This window comes from Phascolarctos cinereus, unplaced genomic scaffold (genome assembly GCF_003287225.1).
Source record: "Phascolarctos cinereus isolate Bilbo 61053 unplaced genomic scaffold, phaCin_HiC Scaffold_1;HRSCAF=81, whole genome shotgun sequence".
NCBI lineage: Eukaryota > Metazoa > Chordata > Mammalia > Diprotodontia > Phascolarctidae > Phascolarctos > Phascolarctos cinereus.
In genome coordinates, this window is record NW_027555514.1 from 192367375 (window position 1) to 192393885 (window position 26511).

Below are 26511 nucleotides of genomic sequence, written 5' to 3' on the forward strand. Positions count from 1 at the left end.
TTATGTTAGGAGATTTTCCTAGGGCAACCACAGGTGGATGCAAAGGGCCAAAAGGAAATAATGATCCTCTTGAGATCAGCCTCCAAGGTCAGATCTGGTTCATGTGATCCTCAAGCCTTGAAAGCCTCTGGACCACGGTTCACCGGTTTACTGGTGCAGAGTACTAACACAAAAATAATTAGGTTTTGTGTCTCCAGAGTGTCATTCCTGAGAGCTTTTCCTCTCTTTCAGGGTTAACTTCTACATACAATTCAATTTAGTTTGAATCCAAAGCATTTATTAAGCACCTACTATGTGCTAGGAAATATTATAGACCCTAGGAATGCAAAGACAAAAGTAAAATATTCCCTTGTACTCATGGAGCTTACATTTTAATAGGGGAAACAACAGGTATACAGATAAGTGATTTGCTTAAGGCCGTATGAGTAGGAAGTATTTGGTGGCACTCAGGTTCTCTAACTTCAGAGTCAATGGTCTTTCCACTATGCCACACAGAACCAAATCTTATAAATTTTGGCCTTTTCTCTATAAAAGAAACCACAAAATCTTAGCTTTAGAGCTGGAATGCCTTCAAAGCACATAGAAACATAGGGAAGCATGATGAAAAAATATGTTAGAAAATATGAGTCAGGAGTATGGAACCAATGAGGCCAAGGATCTATGCTCACACTTATAGATTGTTAATACTTTCTCCAAGAAGAAAGTCAGTAGGTGCTGGATATGATGAGTACTGAAAAACATCAAGAAAATGAAATTGAGTATATCTTAAGAGACAAGAAATGACTGTTTAATAACGTAGAGATTATCTGTCTGTATGTAGACATACCATAACTTTTTCATGCAAAGAACAAAATTTGTATGAAATTAGAAAAAAGAATAAAACTGAGAAGGAAATTTGGTATGGAAATGAGGCAACTCTAGCCTGACCTACTTAAATTAATTATTTTATGGCAAATAGATAAAAGAACAAACATTGATACAGACTATCACTATTCCATAAGAAAGTTTAACAGATGTAAATCAGTCTTTATCACAAGAAGACTTAAGGAGTTTAGGGACCACCTTGCCCAGAAAACACTTGCTATCCTTCCGAAGTGGAGAAATATGATGTTTAAGGACAACACTAATTTAAAAATATAAGCAATCTTCTGGAGTAAGATTATGGAAAATGATGAGCAATATTACTTTGTAAAACAATGACACATCATAGACAGAAAAATAAGTTTAAATAAAACCTATTATGCCAATACCACTTAAAGATGAAGCTGAAAGGAAGACAACAAATGAACAAAGAATGGAAAAATTTTGTCTGTTATAACAAGCTATACTCTCCATTAATATCAACAGAACCACCACATTTGGATTCTGACCTCACAGTCCCCAGTCTCAGATCTGTTGGAGTATGAGAGTAGTCTTCTCTAGATGCTACATGACTGTGAAGCATGAGATACCAGAGTTTCCAAAAACCTGAAGTTACAGATTACCCAAAGGGTAATGGTGGACTGCAGCATATTAACAATTAAGAATTTTTCAGAAGAAGCTGGCACATTATCATAAAAGTATCTAACCAGAAATGAAAAGCCATGTAATAAGGGCAAGGATTAGCCAATGGACAGTCATGTAGTCCTTTGGCACCCATATAGTATGAAGCAGGTCTAGAGGAAGGTCAGTCAGTAAGTTGAAAAACATTAAGTGCCTACAATATGCCAGGCACTGTGCTAAGTGTTGGGGATATGAAGAAAGGCAAAAGATGGTACTGCTCTCAGAGATCTTAGTTTAATGGGGTATACAATATGCAGATAACTAAATACAAACTATACATATAGGATAAATTAGAAATAATCACGGAAGGAAGGAACAAGAATTAAGGGGGATGGAGAAAGGCTCCTTGTAGAAGATGAGAATTTTAGCTGGGACTTGAAGGAAGCCAGGGAAGTCAGGAGGGAGCGTATTCGAGGCAAGGGGGACAGACAATGAAATTCCTCCAAGTTAGGAGATGTCATGAAGGTGAGGAAGATCTAGGAACAGTTAGAGGAACAGCAAGAAGCCACTGAAACGGGATCACAGAGCACATGGAAGGGTATAAGAACACCTCAAAGGTGGGAAGGGGGAATCTAGGCTGTGAAGGGGTTTGAATGACAGAATTTTACATTTGATGCTGAAGATAGTAGGGAGTTATTGGAGATTATTGAGTCGGGGAAAAGGGTAACATGGTTGATCCTGTGCTTTAGGAAAATCACTTTAGTGGCTAAGTGGAAGATGGACTGGCGTGGGGGAGAGACTTTTGAGAGGGAGACCAACCAGCAGTTGAAATGGTCCAATGTGAGGTGATGAAGGACTGTACCAAGATGGTGGCAGTGTGAACATGATGTATGGATGATCTATGGAGAATTTATGGGAGGACTAGACAAGATGTGCACAAGATGAGATATGTCATAACTTTCTTTGTTGGAGGGAGTACTCACACCAATGAGATCAAATATTTGTTGAAGACCATCCACCTTGAACAGGAGTCAGATCTTCCTCTTTTTTTTTTTTAACACCATAGCTAAAAAATCCCATTTGTTCTTAGCATTCACTGCCAACCTCAGCTTATCCTGGTACCTTTTCCCACTAGTCTAAATTTCTTACAGCTATTTCATTTTAAAAATATCTCCAAGGTAGTTATATTCCTTTGTATTTGCATCTCTTCAGACTTTGGTGGTGCCATGTTTTGCTGCCTCTCCAGGCTCATGCCACCTCTCATTCACCAGTCACTTCTCCTTTATTGACCAGAATCAAGTCAATAATGTCTGTGTCCTTCATACTTTCTCCACATTCCCAAATACAAAATTTTAAAGCAAGACAAAATAAGACAAGGTTTGGTCAACTGCTGTTTTAACAGTGAAGGAGTCCTAGCAGATGATCTCTGTAGTCTTTTCAATTTCTGAATTAATCATGGATTAAATTGAAGCTCTAAATATTATAATCTATGATTATATGCTTAGGTTAGTTCTAAAGACTGAATAGTCCTGTGATCTCTTGCTTTCAGGCCAGCTTTGTGATAATGACCTGTTGCAGCATCCAAACAAAATACCACTCACTCTCTGTTCTCCTTCGGTGTGTGCAAGTAGGATTTTTTTCTAAGAAGTCATGATGATAAGTCTGATTCAGCTTAAGTATCCTCTGATTGGGTTAAAGTTGAGACATTAAAGTTAGAGAAGGAAATCACATAGAGTCCTTTGCAGTGGGCATGCCTGGTGGTAGGGAGAGTTAAATGACTTCTATGTCAAAGTGGGATTGAGCTTGGCTGGGTAGTAGGGTTAAGGAAGTCATGGAACATAAAGAAAAACATTATAGAGAGACAAAGAGGAGAAGAAGCAGTAATCCAGCCTTACATTTCATCAAGTTATGCTATAGAAGTAATAGAGGCTTAGGATAAGTTACATATTTTAAAAACTGAAAGGGTGTCAGACTCGTCAGTATGGAAAGTAATAAAACCATAAAAGAGAATATGAGAGAAGTCTGTTTATGGACAGCTTTTATTTAGTTTATGAGGTTAAGTTTATTTTAGTTTTTAAGCTTTTTAAAAAAGACATGTAGAAACAGCAAAAGCTGTTTCTGGAATTAAATATTACCCAAGAGATGACATTATGTGGCCAGGAGGGAAAAAAACCCACCATAGACCTAGAAAGCTTCTGACTTTTGATGAAAAGCATTCTATGCCAAATAAAAGTGCAGAAGACTAAAAAACATTGAGAAGGGAAGAAATCTGTGTTATCATGCATTTCTTTGTCTTCATGAAAGAAATGCTTATTATAACACGTTTATATATTATATTATATATATTTTAAAGCATTTATAAAGCAAAAAAATAAACATTTATTACATGCCTATTATGTGCCAGGCTTTGTGCTAAGTGCTAGAGATACAAAGAAAGGCATAAGACAGTCCCTGCCTTCAAGGAGCTCACAATCTAATGGGGAAAGATAAACCATTGAAAGAAGCAGAAGTGGGGGAGGGGGTGTTGGTCAGAGTTACCTGGTGAAGGAGCATGATGAAATCCTGAAGCTAGGGATTATCTGAAGAAGTGAAAGTTTCATTTGATTTCATCTTACAGAATGATGAGTTTCTGGAAATCGAAGTCCAGGAAAGTAGGCAAGTGCAAATAGTGCAAAGTGCAAGTGCAAATAGAGTATTAGGAATGTTAGAGGGTCTGTCCTTTTGAATTATAGCTTTGATACTTCTGTCCCACACAATATTATAAATGTCTAAAACCAGTACTTGTTTTATTAATTTGCAGAAAATCTAAGGCAACTGTCATAGAAACATGGACCCTTAGAGTTTGAGTGGTCCTAAATACTTAGAGCTAGAATGAACCTGAGACATCACCTAGTCTAGTGACTTTTCAGATGGGGAAACCAAGGCCCAAAGAGACCAAATGACCTATCCAAAGGTCACACAAATAGTTAGTGGTGAAGTGGGAAGACTTGCGTCTTCTGACTCTTAATCTAAGGCTCTTTTAGCTAAACTCTGTGCCCTGTGAAAGAAGGTAGGTATGCAGGGAACCACTTGCCCAGGGAAACATGGGAAAGAGCTAGTACAAGGGGAAAGAATATTGACTTGAGTCAAAAGTTCAAATCCTTCCTGACCCTTGTGACTTTGGTCAAGTCACTTAACCTCTCTGGGCCTCAGTTTTCTTATATGTGAAATGAGGGGGTTGAACTAAATGATCTCTGAGGTGTCTTTCAGTTCTACATCTATGAAACTGTGTCACACAGAACAATATACCTCACTTATAGGTCATTCTGTAGCCCAGTACATAACTTTTTTTCCATATTTTAAAATATTATCACAACTCTAGGATAATCCAGGGGTCTATTTGCATATTTCCTTACTAATTATTAAAATCTCGGTATATTGTAGTTAATCAACTATGCTCAGAGCCCCCACCAGTTTATTGAATAGTATTTAACCTTCTTTCCAAATAGTAATTACTTATATTTTTCTCTGTTTTAAATCCCTTAATCCCAAAAACCCTTTTAGGATTAAATATTAAAATTACTGAATTTATGATTTATTAACAATTTTATCAATAATAAAATGAAGTAATAGTTAATTGTTTACAATATTCAAGCTGTGAAAAAAAAAATCACAACCACTAACCTTGAACCTTCATTGTAATGGCAGATTATTTCTTCTCACTTCTGAGAACTCATTTATTCCAAAACAACTAGTTAAAGATAACACATTTTCTTTTTAAGAATTCTCATCATCCCCTTTGCAAGTATAATGGGGCCTTTGGAGCATTCCCAGTTCATCTACCATGGAGGCAACACAAAAGGGTCTTGCCTAGGCATGTCCAGATCTCCTAAAATGGAGGCACTGTTCATCCCCTACCATGTGGGTGGAACAGATGGCATCTTTAAAACTGGTAAGAGTGAGGCGGTTGCTTTCTTTCTACTGGTCTTTTTCTGGCTCAAGCTTTTTCCTAAATACTTTTTCCTTTGGCATCCTGAGGGTGAAGATCACAGTTGGTCCCCTATAGCAAGGATTCCATGAACTGAATTGGTGAGAGGGAAAGGGCTTCCTTCCCCTATTTTCCTCTTTTATCCTAGCTCCAAGAAATGGGCTTGGGGGTGTTTGTTTCCATGATGTCTTTTTGTCCTCAGTTTTAGGCGCTGGTGGTAATCTCCACTGAACCCTGGAGTTCTTGCGGTGACATTGGAGCTAGGATTCTAGGTGGGATGGTGCAGCCAGCCAGCCTGACAGTGAAGCCCTTTGAAGCCAGGGTACCTGGGACTATAGCTGGGGGAAGTGTTCAGATTTAGAACTGGGACCATGGCCTAAACCGTGAATCTAACCCCCTTCCTGTCTCCAAGAGTGTGAGGTGGTGCAAAACAGGTTGTGGGATTTTGTTCCCTATGATGGGGGGTAAGTTTGTATATTTGTCATTTTATCTTTTGAAGTAAATATTCCTTTGCTGAAGCTAATCTATTGGGGGTTAAATGGAACTGGGGTGCAGAGGACCACCCTATACTTGTGTGGGGGCTGAAGTTGATGATCTGCCGTAGACACCACCCCTACCCCAGTCACTTTAAGAGTGTGGGAGAACCCTGGGGACAGAGCAAAATGTGACACACCTGTCCTTCAGGCAGTAGGTGCCCAGTAGTCTGTGTTAACATGTGGGGTCTTGTCTGGGATAAAATAGGGCTTTTCACTTTTGTGGGAATTCTTGGAAAGAATCTCTGCCTGGGACTTTTGATTTTTGGTATACCCTAGACTCTACGATTCTAAAGAAATTTGGCAAAAAACAGGTCAAAAACTTGCCTTGGGCTTGGATCTAATGTACCTGGCTTCGGAGGGCTTTCCTCCCTACTGGGATCCTGGATTCAAAGTCACCATGGCTCAAAATCCAGGGTCCAGTACAGATCAGTGCCACCATGTAAAACAGAGGACAAACAGGATAGCACAGAAACGAATACTCCCAGTCCTGTTTTTCTATCCCTTTCTTTGGCAGCAGAGGAAGGAAGTCCTTCCCCATTACCAGTTCAGTTCATGGCTCCTATGCTATGGGTAAACTTTGATCTTTGCTCCCTGGATGAGTTTAGGAAAAAACAGATCCAAAAAGGGACGGGCAGAAAGAGAAAGAGACCATTTCAGTCTTGTTAGTGTTAAAAATGCTGCCTGCAGTTATGCAGCCAGTCAAAGGAGGCTATAGACTTACCCACAGGGTGGGAATACAGAACGTGTCCACCCGAGATCTAGGCATTCCCAGGCAAGCCCTGTTAAGATAAGGCAAACTGAGCACACTCCAATGTCCCTGACACACAAGATAAAAGGTAAAACAGTACCATCAAGAAAGAAAGGTTTTCCACCCTTCTTCCCCCTCTGTCTTCTACTTATCTCCAGCAACAAAAGGGAGAAAAGTCTCTTCATTTTCTTTCAAGCCATCACTATTGCAGGGGTTCTTAATCTGTTTTTTTCACGGAAACTTTTGTCAGTCTGGTAAAGCCTATGGACCGCTTTTTAGAATAATGTTTTTAAATGAATTAAATAAAATATATAAGATTGCACAGGAAACTGATCATATTGAAATACAGTCTGTAGACAAGACTTCAGTTGTGAGGGATCTAGTAATCTAATAACTATAGTAATTTTGAAGTATTGATGAATATAAACATTATTTGAGGTATGATGACTGTAATGTGAACTGTTAACTCCTAGCTTATATGCTTTTAAGAGACAGGAACTGTTCTTTTAGTGTCTATGGAGAGGCTTTGAAATAGGTGATAGAATCCTGTGAATGGGAAACAAACAGAACCCAGGTCCTTTGACCCTCAGATGAGAAGATTGTTTATCTAGCCAGATACACTTCCTTCTGCTCCTCTCCCCTCCCCTTTCTTTTCTTGGCAAAGATACTGGAATGGTTTGCCATTTCCTTCTCCAGTTCATTTTAGAGATGAAGAACTGAGGTAAACAAACTTAAGTGACTTGCCCAGGGTTACACAGCTAGTGTCTGAGGCCAAATTTGAATTCAGGTCCTAATATCAGAGCCAGTGCTCTATCCACTGTGCCACCTAGCTGCCCCCCACCCCACCCCGCTCTATTATATTGTAAACTCCTTAAGAGCAGAGCCAGTGTTTTATGTGTCTTTGTACCTCTTAGGCTTTAATAGATGCTTGCTTAATTAATGAATAAATGAATTATACTTGGTCATTACACAAAGTCGTCACTGTTTTCTTGTAATCCTTATCTTTTCTCCACTTCTCAACCTCTTTAAACCCCAGGATACCTAATTATCTTTAGGGTAAGACCAACCCTATTGGGAAAAGTTTCCCTTTAGTTGGCTTTTATGAAAGGCTGCAGCCGTTGTGGCCTTGATTCTGGGAAATAACATTTGACTCATTTTTTTCTGCTAGGAAATAAAATTTGTGATGAAAAAGCCAGTCTCCAGACCCTCACCTCACTCCACCACCTAAATCCACCTCCTGCTAGGAGCAGAGGCCAACAAGGGAATGCCACTCTCAACATAATAGCTTGGTAGCATTTTGAGAATATCAATTGTACTGAATGCTTTCTGGGCTTAGATCCTGGGCTTTCAGAGACTGACTCCCCCCCCCCCCCTTATGTATTACTTATACAGTATTATCTACCAAAGTCCTACCATGATGCTGCATAGTGGCAAGATGCTAACACTGAGGCTGTGCCAGTGGAAATCAGCTCAAGCTTCTGGCAGGCCCAACTAAGTTGAAAAGACATTTGGAGTTTGAACCAAGGGTTAGAGTTCTCTCAAGACCATCTAGTTAAATGCAGAAGGGCTCGGCATCAGAAGGTTGGCCATCATTTGATGATTTGGCTGGGGTCAGGGTAGAGGTGTACAGCAATTCATAAAACGATCTCCTAAGCTATGCAGAGGTTGCTACTTGCTCAGTGAAGTGATGCTATTATGAATGATAGGATCATAGCTTTAGAGTTGGGAGGGTCCTTGAAAAAGAAGAAATTGAGGCTCAGGGTTGAAAAATGACCTTTTGAAGCACTGAAGTATTATTGTTTTGAGCTAATATTTGTAAAGCATTTTGCAAACTTTAAAGTGCTATAAAATACTATTATTGTTGTTGTTATCATTTGTCTGCATGTCTTATCACTCTTATTAGAATACAAGCTCCTTGAGTGTAGACATTGCATCTAATTCATTTTTGTCTCCTTATAAAACCCAAAGGAGAAGAATCATTTCAGTCATATCAGTCAAGAACCATATTGATCCACGGCCTTATGTGTGGGGACTGTTAACCTTATTTCACCCTCACAACCACTGTATAAGGCAGAGTAGGTATTAATATCCTCATTGTGTTGTTTGTCCTTCATTCTTGGAGAGGACCAATGGCATCGTGGGGTAATGTCTTGGCTCGTGAATGAGTTGGATTTAAGTGAGGCAGAGTTGCACAAAGTCTTCTACCTCACTCTCTCTTCCTGAGTCATCCAAGTTTAGTGGCAGGACAAAAGTCAAGACGACTAATGATAGGCTGGGATGCAGTGGATGACCTTGGTTCTTTGATTTCTGGCCAAGGTCTAAGTGCTATACAGCACCTGCTCAGCCTTCGTGGATGTTGGAACAAATTGTTCTCCTCTGCCCATTATGCTGGGGGAAGTCTTCACATACTTGGGGTAGATATCCCCATCCTCATTTTACAGATAGGGGCACTAAGCCTCAGAGAGCTTTCTGACTTGCCCATAGTCATACAGATATTTAATGGAAAAGTCACTTGACTCCTCTGGCTCCAAGTCTTGTATTGATTCCATTACATTTTACTTAAAGAGAGCACCTTGGTCTCCCTTGGAGACCAGTTGCAGCAGGTGTTCTTAACCTGGGATCCAATGATTCCTAAGGGGTCCATGTATAAATTTTAGGGAGCCCATGAGAGCCCATGAACTTGGATGGGAAAAAGCCATATCTTTATTTCAATATAATTGGTTTCTTTTGTAATGTTACACAATCTCCACTGCATCCTCACTGCTGCTAGGCAATCCTATTATACTTTCCTTATAATCTTACTCTCCACAGCTGTTCTTCAAACTTTTTCATCCCTCTTCAAACCACACATGGCTCTCCCTCTCCCTCCCTTCTCAACTGAGAATCACATTCCATATTTTATAGCAAAAATTGAGGCCATTTATCATGAATTCCCTCCTCTCCCCTCTTCCTCATTCCAAATCATTCATATGTCCTCTTCCACTCTTTCCTCCTTCACCCCTGTCTCATGTGATGATGTGGCCTTATTGTTTACTAAGGCTAATCCCTCTACCTGTTCTAGTAATCCCATTCCATCCCGTCTTCACCAATAGGTTGCCACCTCTTTCATTCCCATTCTCTCACTTGTCTCAGTCTCTCTCTGTCTTCTAACTCCTTTCCTACTACCTACAAAAATGTTCATGTTTCCTTTATCCTCAAAAACCCTTCACTTGATCCTCCTATCCCGTTAACTATCTCTTCTGCCCTTTGTGGCTAAACTCCTTGAAAAGGCCCTCTACAATAGATATCTCCATTTTCTTCTCACTTTCTTCTTAATCCCTTAAAATCCAGCTTCCAACCTCAGCATTTTGCTCTTTCCAAAGTTACCAATTATCTCTTCATTGCCAAATCCAATGGCCTTTTCTGAATCCTCATTCTTCTCAACCTCTCTGCAGCCTTTGACATTGTGGATCATCTCTCCTCCTTAATGTTCTCTTCTGTCTAGGTTTTTGGGACACCACTCTCCAGGTTGTCCTCATATCTAATCTCACTGCTTCTTCTCTGCCTCTTTTGCTGAATCCTCTTCCTAGATCACATCTCAGGATTCTGCCCTGGGCCCTCTTCTCTTCTCCTCCTACATTACTTCACTTGATGATTTCATCAGTATCTGTTAATACACTGTGGCTATGCTTATGATTCTCAAATCTACCTATCATGCCCTAACCTCTCTTCTGATCTCCAATCTTGAATCTCCAGCTGCCTCCCAGTCATCTTGGACTGGATATGCACTAGACATCTTAAACTCAACATGTTGAAAATGGAACTCATTATCTTTCCCCCTAAACTCTGGAGGGCAACACTATCTTCCCAACCCTTCAGGCTCACAGGTGTCATCTTCAGCTCCTAGCTCTCTCTTCCCCTCTCCCCCCATATCTAATCTGTTGCCAAGACCTGTCCCTTTTACCTTCATAACATCTCTTGAATATGCCCCTTTCTCTCCTCTGATGCTGCCACCACTTTGGTTTAGGCTTTTATCATCTCATGCCTAGCCTATTGCAATAGCCTCCTGGTGGGTCTGCCTGCCTGAAGTCTCTCCCCACTCCAATCCATTCTCTGTTTAGCCACCATAGTGATTTTCCCAGAGTGCAAATCCAAGTATGTCACCCTCCTTCATAATCCAATGGTTCCCCATCACCTCCAGATCCTCTATTTGTGTTCAAAACCCATCATAACCTAGCCCCTTTATCTTTCTAATCTTCTTGTACCTTACACCCTGACACATATTCTTCTTCCATCCGATGACACTGGCTTCCTTGCTGTTCCACAAATAAGACATCCTATCTCTCGTCTCTGGGCATTTTCTCTGTCTCCCATGTCTGGAATACTCTCTCTCCTCCCCTTCATCTACTGCTTTCCCTGGCTTTAAGTTCCAACTAAAATTTCACCTTTTACAGGAAGGGTTTCCCAATTCCTCTTAATTCTACTTTCTCCCCTCATAATTATTTCCCATTTATTCTTTATATAGTGTGTTTATACATATGTTTGCTTCTTGTTTCTTCCATTAGACTGTGAGTTCCTTAAGGTCAGGGACTAACTTTTGTTTCTTTTTCTGTATCCAGCGCTTAGCCTGGCACATAGTAGGAGCTTAATGAATGTTCATCCACTATTTTATTATTCATTTAAAAGCATTATTTTGACTAAGGGTCCACAGGCTTCACTAGACTGCTAAAGCAGTCCATGACCAAAAAAAAAAAAATTAAAAATCCTTGAACTAAAGGATGTTCACAAACTTACAATGGATTCCACGTCACAGTTTACTTGACTTTGCTGGGATTGTGTGTGTGTGTGTGTGTGTGTGTGTGTGTGTGTTGAGTTTATGTTCTGAAGGCCAAACATGATGGGTAAGAGAGCATCTTGAGCTTTTAAGCTAGGATACTGATTTTCTTGGTTGGAAAAAGACATGCAGAATTCTTTACTAGAAATTAACATTGAAAAATCAGCTAGTTGTTAAATGAATACATAGACCTGGATCAGTTTCTGTGTGGGGAGACACAAAAGAAGGTAAAGATAATCCTCCCCCCTTATTTGCCTTAGAAATTTGTGATTGTAATGGAGACACAGAACACATATTAACACATAGACAATAACATAAATAGCACAATGCCACAGGCCAAAATCTAGTTGTTATTTAGTTACCTTTTGCCCGTTTCCTGATTTCCTTAAGGCCTGGCTTAGTTATTTTTTAGAGTAGGAGGTATAGGCCCAGAGTGGTTTGCCTGGTTAAGACTATAAAAACTTAGCTTCTCCTCCCAGCTCCAACCCTAAATTGCTATGTGATCTTAGTTTCCACTTCCGTAAAATGGGAGTCAGTTATCCCTGAAAGGATGGTGGTGAGTAGATAGTACTTTTTGGAGTTAAGAAACATGAATTAGAGTCCTGTCTCTAATACTCGTTTCCTGTGTGACTATGGGAAAATCACCTAACTTCTCTGGAGCTCAGTTTTCTTATTTGTAAAATGTGGATTACTGCAGGTACTGCTCACTTTCCCAGGGTTATTGTGAAGAAATGTTCTAACCCTACGTAAATGGGATTTGTTGGTATTGGTTCAGTTCTGAGATCAAGCTCTGGTGGAGAGGGCTCTGAATTTTAGTCAAAGGACCAGGGCTTTGGATTCTGCCTCCATCACTTAGTAGCTACTCTGCCTGTGGGAAGTCACTTCCTTTCCTCTGGGCTTACTTTCCTCACCTGTAAAGTGATGTCTCATCTAACTCTGTTTTTAATCAGATTATCCCCCACATGCCTTCTCATTCCTCTCCTGGATGGTGGTCTCACAGACATCAGCAGCGTGTTTGCAAAGAACTTGTTCATGCTGGGTCCAAAACAGATGTTTTTGTTTTTTAATGTTTCTAACTATTGCAGTGATTTTTCTCCTTTAATATGGAATGTACCTAATTAATGATTCAGCATCATGCTAGGGCTATGTTCTCTTTGATGTGTTCATCAGCATCCACTAAGAAATATTGAAAGCTAATCATAACAAGACTTAGCTCTTATAAAATGCCTTTTATCTTCAAAGTGGTTTACAAATCACTAATTATTGCTGGAATTCAGGCAGTAATCACATCAGGACCTCTAAGTGTTATATCAAGGTCATTTAACATGAAACTAGATATATTAGGGTAGAGTATGTAGCTGCCTTCTACCTCTCTAAGGACTAACTGAAGAAAACTTGACCTAATTCACAAGAGGAAGGATTTAGGTTGAATTGATTATGTAAAAAAAAAAACTGCATGTTGACAAGACTGAAATTTTCTCGCTCTCCTTCCCCAGGGAACTAGAAGGGCCCTAGAGAAACCTGACAAGTTTCAGGTTCAGCCCTTTCTCGAAGCTGATTGGGCGCATCCTCCCCTCAGGCTGCAAACCACTGCCCTCACTCAATTATATAAAATGTTTGAATTAGAAGGCATTTCTAGTAGCTAGCGACAGCTAGCTCAGTGGAGAGATAGAGCACTGGGCCTGGAGTCACGATGACCTGGGTTCAAATATAGCTTCAGATACTTCCTAGCTTATGACCCTAAGCAAATCACTTAACTTCTGTTTGCCTTAGTTTCCTCAACTATTAAATGGGGATAAGTAATAGCGTGTACATACCAGGGTTGTTGTGAGGATCAAATGAGATAATACTTGTAAAAAACCCTCAGCATAGTACGTGACACACAGTAGGTGCTATATAAATGCTTATTTCCTCCTCTTCCCTTTCTTAGGCTCTATATGGAATGAGGAAGGAACTGGATTCAAAATCCTGCTTTTGTCTTGTCAGTGTAATAGTGAGTCAATTAATTTCTCTCATCCTTACTTAGCTTCTTTATCTGTAAAAGGGAGGTAATAACGTGGAGCCTTCTTATTTTGCAGGTGAGGAAACTGAACCTGATCTAGAAGTAATGACTTGGCTAAGGTCACAGAGCTAGGCAGGAGCAGATTTGGGATTCAAAATCAGGCCAAGATAACCATGTTTAAGTGTGTGTAGGGGTGGGGTGGAGGTGGGGATAGTTAATGGGGCTAGGGAGAGGTAGAGGCCATATCTGTTTGAGTTCTGTTGCTAGATAAAAACTTCTTACCAGGAAACAAAGATATCATCCCCTCCCTGCCCCTCCTCTCCATCTCACCTCACCCACAAAAAAAATAGTCCCTTTGGTAAATTGGTAAAGAAGCTTATATCTTAGGGGTGGGGTGGGGGAAATGTCAGAGAGTGACATCTGAATAGGAAGAAACTGAGGACCAGGAACTTCTCCAAAGTCAAATGGAAACAGAAGAGGTTATTATCTCATATAACAGAAAAGGGGAGCTTAGCTCTGGAACTGACAAAGGCTATTTTTTCCCTTGAAGTAAAGGAGCAAAGTTACCAATGATCTCCTCATTGACAAATCTAATGGCCATTCCTCATCCTTCTTGGCTTCTCTGTACCATTTGATACCATTAACTCTCTTCTCTTGGAAATTTTTTCCACTCCGGATTTTAGGGCACTGTTCTCTCTCTTGGTTCTCCTCAACCTGTACAACTATTCCTTCTCAGTCTGTTTTGGATTTTAATCAATGTCATGCCTGCCGACTATAGTTTCCCCTAAGTTACTATCCTAGGCCTTCTCATTTCTCTCTATACCTTCTCATTTGGCAATCTCATCAGCTCCCAAGGCTTCCATTATCATCTCAATGCAGACGACTCCCAACTCTGTATATCCAGCCCTAGTCTCTCTCCTGAGTGACAGTCATACATCACCAACTATCTTTTGGGAATCTCAAACTCTATGTCTTGTAGGCATCTCAGACTGAACATGTACAAAATGGAAATTTTTTCCTCTCAAACTCACTCCCTTTCAAAGTTCTCTATCAGTATTGAAGAGATGACCATCCTTTCGGTCACTTGGGTTTGCAGCCGTAGTGGATGGGCAGCCCTAAATTTCAAACCCCCTGTAACATAAGCCAGCTCACTTAGCCCCCTAACTCTTCTAGGTTTTTAGGGAATAACATAGGGGTCATCACACTCCATCTACTGCAGGGAAGAATTCTCATTTTAGTTTGATGTATGTCCTGATGCTCCTAACTATAAGGTCAGGTTTTGTAATGGAAAATACTGTGAGCCAGGTACCAAATTACTTGAGAAAGGAGGGAAAAATCTGCCCAGGAAGTGGTGGATAACTGTTACCAGGTTCTAAATAGGGTCATATATCTAGAATGAACCTTCCAGGAGAAAAAATTGGTAATGGAAAGAGTCTGGCAGTGACAGTAAGGAGCAAGAAGTGTGTCTATTCCCATCCCAGTGTATGTATGGAAAGAGGGAGGTGAGGAAGAGTATGAGAACTGGAACATTCAGTATTGGAGGTGAATGGCCAGATTCTGAGATGACAAGAAGATTGAAGGAAAGAAGATGAGGTCTAATATAAAGGGTAGTTTTTAAACAGTAGAATAAGGGTTCCAAAGAGCATAATGGAAGGGAAAAGTGGAGATAAATAGGGTCGGGAGGGATGGGATGAAGTGAGTGAGAATGAGTGAGTGAGGAGTGATGATAAAGGAATAGAGTATTAACTTCCTTAACTTCCCAGGTAGTTTTGCACTATGAATTAGAGAGTGAGAGGAAAGAATTTGCTAGTCATGGGACAATAGATTGTGATACACATCCTCAGTAAGCTTGTGGCTACATCCCAGGCCCCAACTGGATTTTGATTTTATTTCCTCCCCCTGGAGGGAGGTTGGGAATCTAGACATAGGCTAGTCTAGATGGCTGGATAGCGAGATGGTTCATCCGAGGTCCCTCGTTGATTTTGAAGGGCTGAGACATGCTTGATTTATAGATCCATTTTAATAAGTAAATGCTTTTCTGGGCCCTGAGGTGTGATGTTGGTTTGGTTTTTACCAGTCGAGTGCAGAGGCTTTGGGCCTGGTGATGAGGAGATAGTCTAGGTGGCAGGGATGATGAGAGTCAGGGCAAAGAAACAAAAGGCTGCTTTGCAGTAGATTAGCATGGAAGGAGGCTTGAGACCTACTGTTGGGTGTTAGAATATCCCCTCAGAGTGGACAACACAGACTAATTTAGCTGGTGGGATTTCAGAGCAGCAGTCCCTGGACTGGCCCTATCAGGATGGCTAGTGGGCTGCTTTATTGTGAGTTGCTGCAGGCTGATGGGTGGACCACTTCACAATGTTTTACTTTAAAAGAATCTAGGTTTGCAGGAATTATTTAGAAAACTGCAAAATCTTAGAAATGTGTGAGAATATACTATCCATCTGTTTGGAATGGCTTTGTGAAGGGGCTAGGAGACAGTAGGGCAGCCTGTAGTCTCCTACATCTATATCTCTGGAGGAACTTTCTGCTCTAAAGAGTCTCTGATACCTTAATTCTCATCTTTATTCAGTTGTATCTGACTCTTCCTGATCCCATATTTGGATTTCTTGGTGAAGACACTGCAATAGTTTGCCATTTCCTTCTCCAGCTCTTTTTACAGATGAGGAAAGCAAGGCCAATAAAATTAAGTGACTTGCCCAGGGTTACATAACTAGTAAGTGTCTGAGGTCAGATTTGAACTCAGGTTTTCCTGACTCCAGGCCCAGCGCTCTATCTACTGCAACCACCTAGCTACCCAACTGTCATCTATCCTTACTTAAATCCCTTACTTTAGATGAAGGTGGAGACAAAGGGACAAAACGATGAAAAGAATGATGAAGTTGGAGTCAAGAGCTGGATTTGAGTACTAAATGTAACGTTTAGTGGCTGTGTGACCATGGTCAAGTTGTTTCTCTTCTAAATGCCTTGGGTTCCTCGCTTGCAAAATAGTGGTAAAATAATATGATTTGCCATTTCTACCTAGTAGAGTTGCAGGGAAAGAATTTCGTAAACCTTAAAGAGCTATCATGAGTTGTTATTGTTATAGAACGAAAGTATTTGCTATTTCTTCCTCCCCGTAGCTTCTGTCCCTTTGCCTTTGGAGTAGGTTCCCTAACTTTCCCCTTTAGTGTATGTGCCATCTGTCCAGCTATTTGTTTATATAGATTAAAATTCTCTGAGGTAGAAGCTTTGCCAAAACATGCCTGAGACATCACTGAACTTCAATGAGATGTTCTATAGCCAAAGCTCATAGAAGAATTCCTTTGTTTCAGTCCTAAAGTATAAGTATTTGGATCTATACTCTTTCTCTACCTCTTAGTTTTTAACACAAATTTTATAGGTTAAGCCAGAAGCCACAGACTAAGTTGGGTGGCATGAGGGAAGAGAAGGCCTGCTTAATTGCATACAGAGAGCAAACTGAAGTACTTTGTCAGTCACTACTCCACTATGAGATTTGCTTTGATGTACCCACTCTGAGTCTGAATGATTTCACAAATAAATCTCTTTATTTCCTTCTGTTTAGGTTAACTTTAGGGCTAAAAGCAATACTCAAGATCTGCTCTACAATTTGGGGAGAAGCAGTGCATTGGGGATAGAGTGTATGCCTTACTGTTGGAATAGGATTGAGGTAACCATGGAGAGGCTTTTGGGTTTGTACTTTCTTTTTAAATTTTAATTTATTTATTTTTAGTTTTCGACATTCACTTTTATAAGATTTTGAGTTCCAAATTTTTTCCCCATTTATCCTTTCCCCCCACCCCAAGACACCATGCAATTTGATGTAGGCTCTACATATGCATTCATATTGAGCCTATTTTCACATTAATCATGTTGTGAAGAAGAATTAGAATCAAAAGGAGCAACCATGAGAAAGAAGAAACAAACAAAAAAAAAAAGAAAAAAGAGAGAGAGAGCAAATAGTATGCTTTGTTCTGCATTCAGACTCCATAGCTCTTTTTTTGGATGTGAACAGCATTTTCCACCATGAATCCTTTGGAGCTCTCTTGGATCCTTCCTTGCCTTGCTAAGAAAAGACAAGTTTATCAAAGTTAGTTATCACAAATTGTGGCTATTACTGTGTACAGTGTTCTCCTGGTTCTGCTCACTTCAGTCAGGATCAATTCAAGTAAGTCTTTCCAGGTTTTTCTGAAGTCTGCCTGCTCATCATTTCTTGTAGCACAATAGTATTCTATGACATTTATATACCACAACTTGTTCAGCCATTCCCCAACTGATGGGCATCCCCTCAATTTCCAATTCTTTGCCACCACAGAAAGAACTGCTATAAATATTTTTGTACATGTGGGTCCTTTTCCCTTTGTATGATTTCTTTGGGATACAGACCTAGAGGCGGTATTGCTGGGTCAAAGGGTATGCACATTTTTATAGCCCTTTGGGCATAGTTCCAAATTACTCTCCAAACAAATCCACAATGCATTAATGTTCCAATTTTCCCACGTATTCTCTAGCATTTATCATTTTCCTGTTTTGTCTTGTTTGTCAATCTTACAGGTGTGATGTGGTACCTCAGAGTTGTTTTGACTTGCATTTCTCTAATCAATAGTGATTTAGACCATTTTTTTTCATGTCACTATATATAGCTTTAATTTGTTCATCTGAGAACTGTCTGTTCATATCCTTTGACCATTTATCAATTGGGGAATGACTTGTATTCTTATAAATTTGACTCAGTTCTCTATATATTTTAGAAATGAGGCCTTTATCAGAGACACTGGTTGTAAAAATTCTGTCCCAGTTTTCTGCTTCCCTCCTAATCTTGGTTGCATTGGCTTTGTTTGTGCAAAAACTTTTCAATTTAATGTAATCAAGATTATCCATTTTGCATTTCTTAATGTTCTCTATCTCTTGTTTGATCATACATTCTTCCATTATCTATAAATCTGCCAGGTAAACTATTCCTTGCTCTCCCAGTTTGCTTATACTATCAGCCTTTATATCTAAATCCTGAATCCATTTTGACTATTTTGGTATATAGTGGAAGATTTTGGTCTATGCCTAGTTTCTGTCATACTATTTTTCAGTTTTCCCAGCAGTTTTTGTCAGATAGTAAGTTCTTATGCCAGAATTTGGAGTCTCTGAATTTATCAAACAGTAGATTGTTATAGTCATTGACTACTGTCTTGTGTACCTAACCTATTCCACTGATCCACCACTCTATTTCTTAGCCAGTACCAAGTGGTTTTGATGATTGCTGCTTTATAATACAATTTAAGATTTGGTATGGCTAGGCCACCTTCTCTAGCATTTCTTTTCATTAATTGCCTTGATATTCTGGACTTTTTGTTCTTCCAGATTGGTTGGTACTTTTTTCACTATAATCTTGTGAAGTGAGTAGTGAAAAATATTATTGTTTACTCTTTTCTCTTATTATTAGTGGTTTGAAACAATCTTTAATTTTTTTCATAGTTTGTAGTTCTTTTCTTCAGAACCTTGTCTATATCTTTTGACCACCATTCATTAAGTTATGGCCTAAAATCTGATGCAAAGATTATTCTCCCTTCCCCCATTAACAGTTTCCCTTTTTAGTCTAACTGCATTCATTTTGTTCATGCCAAAGCTTTTCATTTTCATATAATCAAAATTATTTTCCCTTTGGTTAAGAATTCTTCCCTTTTTGTTTTTTTGCTAGGCAAGGGGGTTAAGTGACTTGCCCAGGGTCACACAGCTAGTAGGTGCCTTTTTGTTTTTCAGTTGTTTCAGTTGTGTCCAATTCTTTGTGACCTCATTTGGGATTTTCTTGGCAAAGATACTAAAGTAGTTTTGCCATTTCCTTCTCCAGCTTGTTTTACAGATGAGAAAACCGAGGCAAACAGGGTTAGGTGACTTGTCCAGGGTTGGACAGCCAGTAAGTGTCTAAGGCCAGATTTGAACTCAAAAGAGTCTTCTTGACTGTAGGCCTGGCATTCTATCCACTGTGCTACCAAGCTGCCCAAATTCAAGAATTCTCCCCTTAGCCAGTTTCAGAAACTAGATAGATTAGTGGAGTTAGGGTCAGAAAGATTTGGATCAGAATCCCACCTCAGACATTTGCTAGCTGAGTGACCACAGAAAAATTACCTAACCTTTCTGATTCTGTTTCCTAATCTGTAAAAATGAGGAAATTGTAATTGATATCCTCTAAGTTCCTTCCCAGCACTAAATCTACCATCTTATGATGATTCATAGTTGTGGAAGATACTCTAATCCATTTTTTGCAATGTTAAAAAATGATGTTGTCTTTTATAGTTAGATTACTCATTCACTTGGAACTTGCTGCGGGATATGGTGTTAGGTACTGCTTTAAAATTATTTTTTTCAAACTGCTTTCCAGCAGTTCTTGTCAAATACGGAGTCCTTCTACATGTAGTTTACTGTCCTAGTACAGGGTTGGGGAACAGACAAATTTTGTTCTATGAAGTTTAGATTCGGTCAAAGGGGCGCACTTAAAAACTAGAGGGCCACACGTGGCCTTGAGGCCACTGGGATATTGAGGTCTGCTGTTTCTGATTCTTATTTATATAGCTTATTCTATAGAAATTATGAAGTAATCCCTACATAATTTGAAATCTCTATTAATTTATGTAGTTTCGTAATTTTTATTGTATTGCCATGGCTCAACCGCGAGCAATGAATATTCATCCAATTATTTAAATCTTTTATGTCGGTAAAGAGTATTTTAAAATCATATCCAAATGTTGGGAGTGTATTTTTGTACATTGATTCCCAGATATTTTGTGCATTTTTGTTATTTTGAATGAGATTTCTCTTTCTATTATTTCTTCATAGTTTTTGTTATTGCTAGAAATGCTGAGGATTTTTTGTGGATTAATTTTGTATCCTGCTCCTTCAGGGATAAGCACTAGACCTGTGATTTCATTGACAGAGAACTATCAGGTGAAAAAACTACTTTTATCAGTTCAGGACAGCATCTTCTGGGTTGATTGTAGTTTAGAGAGATGCTGAAGTACTGAAAGGTTATATGAACTCCCCCATGATTTTGCACACTGGTATGTATGACAGGTAGGTCTTGAAGCCAGACCTTCATGGTTTCAAGGCTACCTCTTTACACACTATGCCATACTGCCGCAATTTTACCGAAGCTACTACCTCAATAAATTCTTTTTTTGACTTTTTGGGACTTTCTAAGTAAACCTTTGGTCTTCTGGAAATAGGGATAATTTTATCTCCTAGTAGCCATTATTTATTTCTTTGATTTCTTTCTTTTGTCTTATTGCTGTTGAAGGCATTATTAGAACTGTCAGATTATAGGACAAGAAGGGGCATCTTTCCTTTACACCTGCGTTTACTGAGAAATATTCTAGTCTTTGCTGCTACTAATTATGGATTTTGGTTTTAGATGTGCACTCTTAAAAACTTATTTTTAAATGGTCTTTTATGTCTATATTTTTTAAACGATGCTAATGCAAATGAGTGATTCGTCAAAAGTCTTCTCTGCATCTATTAACATAATCATATGGTTTCAGTTGTTTTTATTTTAATATAATTAACTTAGCTATTCTCATAATTTTGAACTGTCTTTGAATCCTGGGAAAAATCCAACTTGTTCATAGTGAATCATTTTTTGGGTATATTTTCTTTATTTTTTTGTTACAATTGTATTTAATGTTTTTGCATCAATAAAATTGGGTAGCAAGGTGGCACAGTGGATAGAGTGGTGGGCCTAGAGGCAGGAAGCCTTGTGTTCAAATCCAGCCCCAGACATACGGGCTGTGTGACCCCGAGCCAGTCACTTAACTCTGTTTGCCTCAGTTTCCTCATCTGTAAAGTGAGATGGAAAAGGACATGGCAAACCACTCTAGCATCTTTGCCAAGAAAACCCCCAAATGGGGTCACAAAGAGCTGGACATGACTGAACAACAACAAAAAAATTTGCATCAGTATCCATTAGTAATAAAGGCCTATAGTTCTCTTTCTTTGTTTTATCCCTCCTCCTTTAGGCACTTAAATCATATTTGTCTCATAAAATGAATTTGTTATATTGTTTTCTTTTTTGCCTATTGAGAATGACTTATTTAGAATAGATGCTAATCTTTTTTTTTAAATGTTTGATAGGATTGACATGAAAATCCATCTGGTATGGTATTTTTCTTTGGTCATCTTTTTGTAATTTGTTCAATTTCAGTTTCTGAGGTTGGGTTGTTTAGGATCTCTGTTTCATGCTCTTTTAGTTTGGATACCTGATATTTGTTCAGAAAGAAATTTAAATTTAAACTCCTTTAAATTTTTACTTTTTTGTTAGCATACGATAGTATGGGTTCTATACATCTTTGTATTTCTTCTCTATTGTGAATTCATTAAAAAATGTTGGGGGGTAATTTGAGCTCTCTCTCTTTGATCAAATTAACTAAAGGTTTGTTGATTTTGTTAATCTTTTCAAAGAACCATATTTCAGTTTTGTTTCTCATTTCTATGATCTTTTTTCATCTCTTTTTTCACTTTCATCTCAGCTGTTAGAGGGGAAATAGTTAATCTGTTTCTCTTCTAACTTCAATATTTCTTCTTTTGTACTTCTTTTAGGCTTGTTAATTTATTCTTTCTTGGTTTTTAAACAGTATGAAATTCATGTTCCTCTCTTTTTCATTTTTGTTAATGTATTTTTCATAGATATTTTTCTTCTAACAATTACCTTAGTTGCATCCTCAAAATTTTAATATGCTTTGTCATCATTCATTCTATTTTACAGAGTTGTTCATTGTTTCAATAAGTGTTCTTTAACTTGCTTTTTATTGAGGATGTCGTTATTAAGTCTCAATTTAGATTTGTATCTTTTGTTGTGTTCCCTGTATTAATTGCTAATTTATTGTGTTATGGTTTACAAAGGATATATTTAGTACTTTTGTCTTTTTATATTTGTTTATAATTCTTTGTGCCCTAGCAAATGGTCTGTTTTTATAAAGGTACCAACTAATGCTGCGAACTGTGTGTATTCATTAATCCCCCCATTCAGAGGATGTCATAAATCTTTTAAGGCTAACTTCTCGAATAATCAGTTCAGTTTGTTATTTTCCTTATTGTTTATCTTTCTGCTTGATTTATCCTACTATGAGAAAAGAGCATGAAAGTCTCTGTTACTATTTATGTGTTTTTGCTATTTAATTAACTTTTCATTATTCTTGCTTTTCCTACTAGACTAATACAAGATGCAGTCTTTGTTTTAGTATAGACACCGAGTCAATTCTGCAGCAGCTGCCTGCAAGTCCACTATAGGTAAACCCAACTATTGTTCCTTAGAAGTTTAAATGCTCCTACAAGCCCTGAAAAGGAGAAACATTTCCTTAAGAGTCTTCCTGTGACTATGTGGATGTCTCTATGCTTTTCTTTTTTTGTCTTGCTTATTTTTTTCTGTTTTGCCTCATTTTTAGAAATAAATATATATTTATGAGGAAATTGGTGTCATGTGGTGGGATTCATGCTGTATCTTGAGTCATAAGACCTGGTCCTGCTCCCTGCCCTTTCTATGACAACTTTTCCTAAGGTCATGTTATCTCATTTTTGTAGTCATTTTGTATGTTTTATTTTTTCCTGATTCTTTTTGCTTCATTTTGTATGAATTGATCTAAGTCTTTCCTTGTTTTTCTATCTCATCGTGGTCATCATTTATAGCCCAGTAATATTTCATTGTGTTTATGTACCAAAATTTATTTAGCCATTCCCCAACTGATGGCCTGTAATGCTGCAATAAATATTTTTGTGTATGGGGTGTTTAATTTATCATTAACTTCCTTGGAATATGTGTCAAGCAAGCAATGGAATCTCTGGGTCAAGTTGTGCTTTCCCCTTTTCATTTCTACCATTTTTTAAAAAAATAATTTTCATGTTATTCCAGATACTTTTTTTTTTCATTCCTTCCAGCTCTGATATTTTTGAGCTATCTGAAGAAGGATTCATTTGGATTTGTGGGTAGATTTGGGAGGGAGAACATTTCACCCATCTTTCAATCTGAAATAGTTGTTAATTATTGTTCTATTCCTTCCTGCCCCCATTGACTGGACGCACTAGTCTAATAAGACATCATGGTAGAGACTTTTAATCCTTTTTTTTTCTTCTGCCTTTCCTGGGCTTCAATAGCTAATTAAAGAGGTAATTGCTAAGAGATGTTGGGGGCCATTGGTGAGTGGGTCTGCTCTTCATTCTCATAACCTTTCAATCTTCCCTACCTGTCTCCCCTCTGCTCTCCTCCTAACAGCTCACTGTCTCTTCTCTTTTCCCATTCAGGTCCAGGGGCAGAGCTGGATTGTGGATGGTGAACTGATAAGATGGCTGTTCCTGAAAAGAGAGCGGTTCGAGAATCCAGGAAGGCCAGACTTTCACTTAAGGGGAATGAGGCCAATCCCAAGTTCCCAAAAGATGCACAGTGGAGTGAGACAAGAGGACAGGACCCAGGCCAGCTGGACATGTTGAAGAAAGCTCAGGAGTTCTTCCAGACCTGTGACACAGAGGGCAAAGGCTTCATCACCAAGAAGGACATGCAGGTAAGAGGATCTGCTTCTAGGGCAAGTCAATTAGAGTTAATCTGGTATCATGGAGATTTGAATTAGACTGATAATATTAGGGGGCAGCCTTCTCCATCCCTAGCATCACTAATGTCATATTCCTATAGAAAAGATGCCAACCATAGAGCATAGTGGGAAACATACACACATGTCAGAGGTACCAGGAAACCTAGCTTTAATTCCTGACTGATGTTACTAGTATGATTGTAAATAAATCCCTTGCCCTCTGAGTCTCAGTTTTCCTCATCTTACAGATCAGGATAACAATATTTGCACTGCCTACCCTATAGAGTTTTTGTGAGAAAAGTTCTTTGTAAACCTTAAAGCACTATAGAAATGTGAAGTATTAGTATTTCCCAAGAAGAAGAAAAAAAGTGTTCTTTCTTCCTATTCTCCTCCCCCGCAAATATCCACAAATGATCATTCTCTGGACTCTGGAATCTAGAGGATCATGGGATCACAGATTTGGAGCTAAAGGGGATCTAGAGGTTGTCTGGAAGCAGCCTATACTGATTATTAAAGGACTTTAATGGGAGTCAGGACAGCTGAGTAAAGTTTACTCTGCCCCATATGAATGAATGAATGAATGAAAAGCATCTATTGAGAGCTTACTATGTGCAAAGCACTAGGTTAAGTGCTGGGAATGCATAAAGAAAAACAAGACAGTGAGCCCCTGCTCTCAAGGACAGAGGGAGACAACAAATAGAGGAGTTTCAGCTACAAATAAGATGGAAAGATTCCATGGTCCTTAGGGTGCAGTGGGAAAGCAGATGGTAATACATCTTCTTTATTGTTATCCCCACCAATATAACCACATCCATTTCTGATGTTAAACCATTTGACAATGCCAAGAACTTTGGTAATGAGAACTTTATTTTTCTTCACTCTTCAGTAGTTGGGAGGAGGGAGGAATTTGCTGCTATTCCCAAGGCTCTTAGACTCACCTTCTCATCAGTGGTGTTTGGTTAGTTCCTAGTATGGGTGGTGGGAGGGACGGTAGGTCTATTCTCCTCAGGAATTATTCTCCTTAATGATGGCTTTGGGTACTAGACTGGTAGTCTAGTGACCACAACTATTCCCAGGACCCTTGGGCTCAGGGTCCTGTGCTTTCTCCATCTCAATCTGAAGGGAGGTGGTGACTGAAGTGGTGATTGATGGTGGTTTGGCTTGCTTGACACATCCCACCCTCTACCTCTCTCTCTCCTGATACCTTGCTGTATCAGCTAGTATATGACCCTGGAGAAGGGCAAAAGGAAAGAATGAGTTAGCTTACCATTTTTTTTTCAATAAAATCTTGGATATAAACTAGAAAAAATATCTGCCCCTGTTTTTGAGTATATGAAGATATCTCAAGAGCTCTGAAGTAATTCAGTTCATTCAATGTAACCAATATTTGTTTTATTTTTAACTTTTATGCATTTTATTATATTAAAACATTAAAGGTTTAGCATTTTCAGTTCCAAATTCCCTTCCTCCCTGTGCCTTGTCCCCATTTGAAAAGTCAAGAAATACAATTAATACAAATATACAATCAATACAAGAAATATAATGAACAAAAATACAGGAAATACCCATTATACATATGAAGGCACTCAAAATATATTTCCACATTAACCATATTGTGTGTGGGGGGAGGGGAAAGAGCAAGACAAATAAAGTGAAAGAAAATGTGCTCAATTTGCACTCAGAGTTTCTCAGTCTCTCTCTGGAGGTGATTAGCATTTTTCATCATGAGGCCTTTAGAAATGTCTGGGATCATTAGAAGGATGAGAGTAGGTTAGTTTTTCACAGTTAGTTATTTAACCAATGCTTATTAAGCCATGCTTGGATCTGGAGCAGATACAGAATTGAGATAAGACATAGTCCCTGCCTTCAGAAGGTTTGTAGTCTAGAAGATGTGAAAGAAACTACATAGATAATTATAGCTTGAGGTAACAGCAATAACAATCATTTACATAAGCAAGTTAAGGTTTGTGAAGCTCTTTACATATGCTGTCTCATTTGAACTTAACAACCTCTTGGTGAGGTAAATGCTTTCATTACACCCATTTTACTCCAGAGGAAATTGAGACTGTGAGAGAGGAAATGACTTGCCCAGGGTCACAAAACTAGTTGGTGTCTGAAGCAGGTTTTGAATAAAGAGCTTCCTGACTGCAACTCCAACAATTTATCCTCTGCACCATCTAGAAAGTGTTGCTAACAAAAGACATGCAAAACAGAGTGATCTAATAGACATGGTCGTTATCAATCCAGCACATTGATTCCTGGCTTTGGAATTGGGCTTTAAAGGATGGATAAAGGGGCGGCTAAGTGGTGCCGTGGATACAGCACCGCCTTGGAGTCAGGAGGACCTGAGTTCAAATCCAGCCTCAGTCATGTAACACTCACTAGCTGTGTGACTCTGGGC

The 26511-nt window shown here is 38.9% G+C and overlaps 1 protein-coding gene across 6 annotated transcripts in view; it reads left to right on the forward strand.

Moving 5' to 3' along the window:
- The window catches only part of CRACR2A (calcium release activated channel regulator 2A), a 228984-nt gene that overhangs the window by 58151 nt on the left and 144322 nt on the right, over nt 1–26511 (forward strand). For 3 of the 6 annotated variants that reach the window (XM_021001581.2, XM_078155934.1, XM_078155932.1), the window contains exons 3-4: nt 22741–22818; nt 23827–24083. In XM_021001581.2, coding sequence (XP_020857240.1) covers nt 23868–24083 — 216 coding nt within the window. In that variant the 5' untranslated portion in view covers nt 22741–22818; nt 23827–23867. Of the gene's footprint in view, nt 1–17113; nt 17241–22740; nt 22819–23826; nt 24084–26511 lie in introns of all 6 variants that reach the window. The other 3 variants (XM_078155925.1, XM_078155927.1, XM_078155929.1) reach the window with 3 other exon arrangements.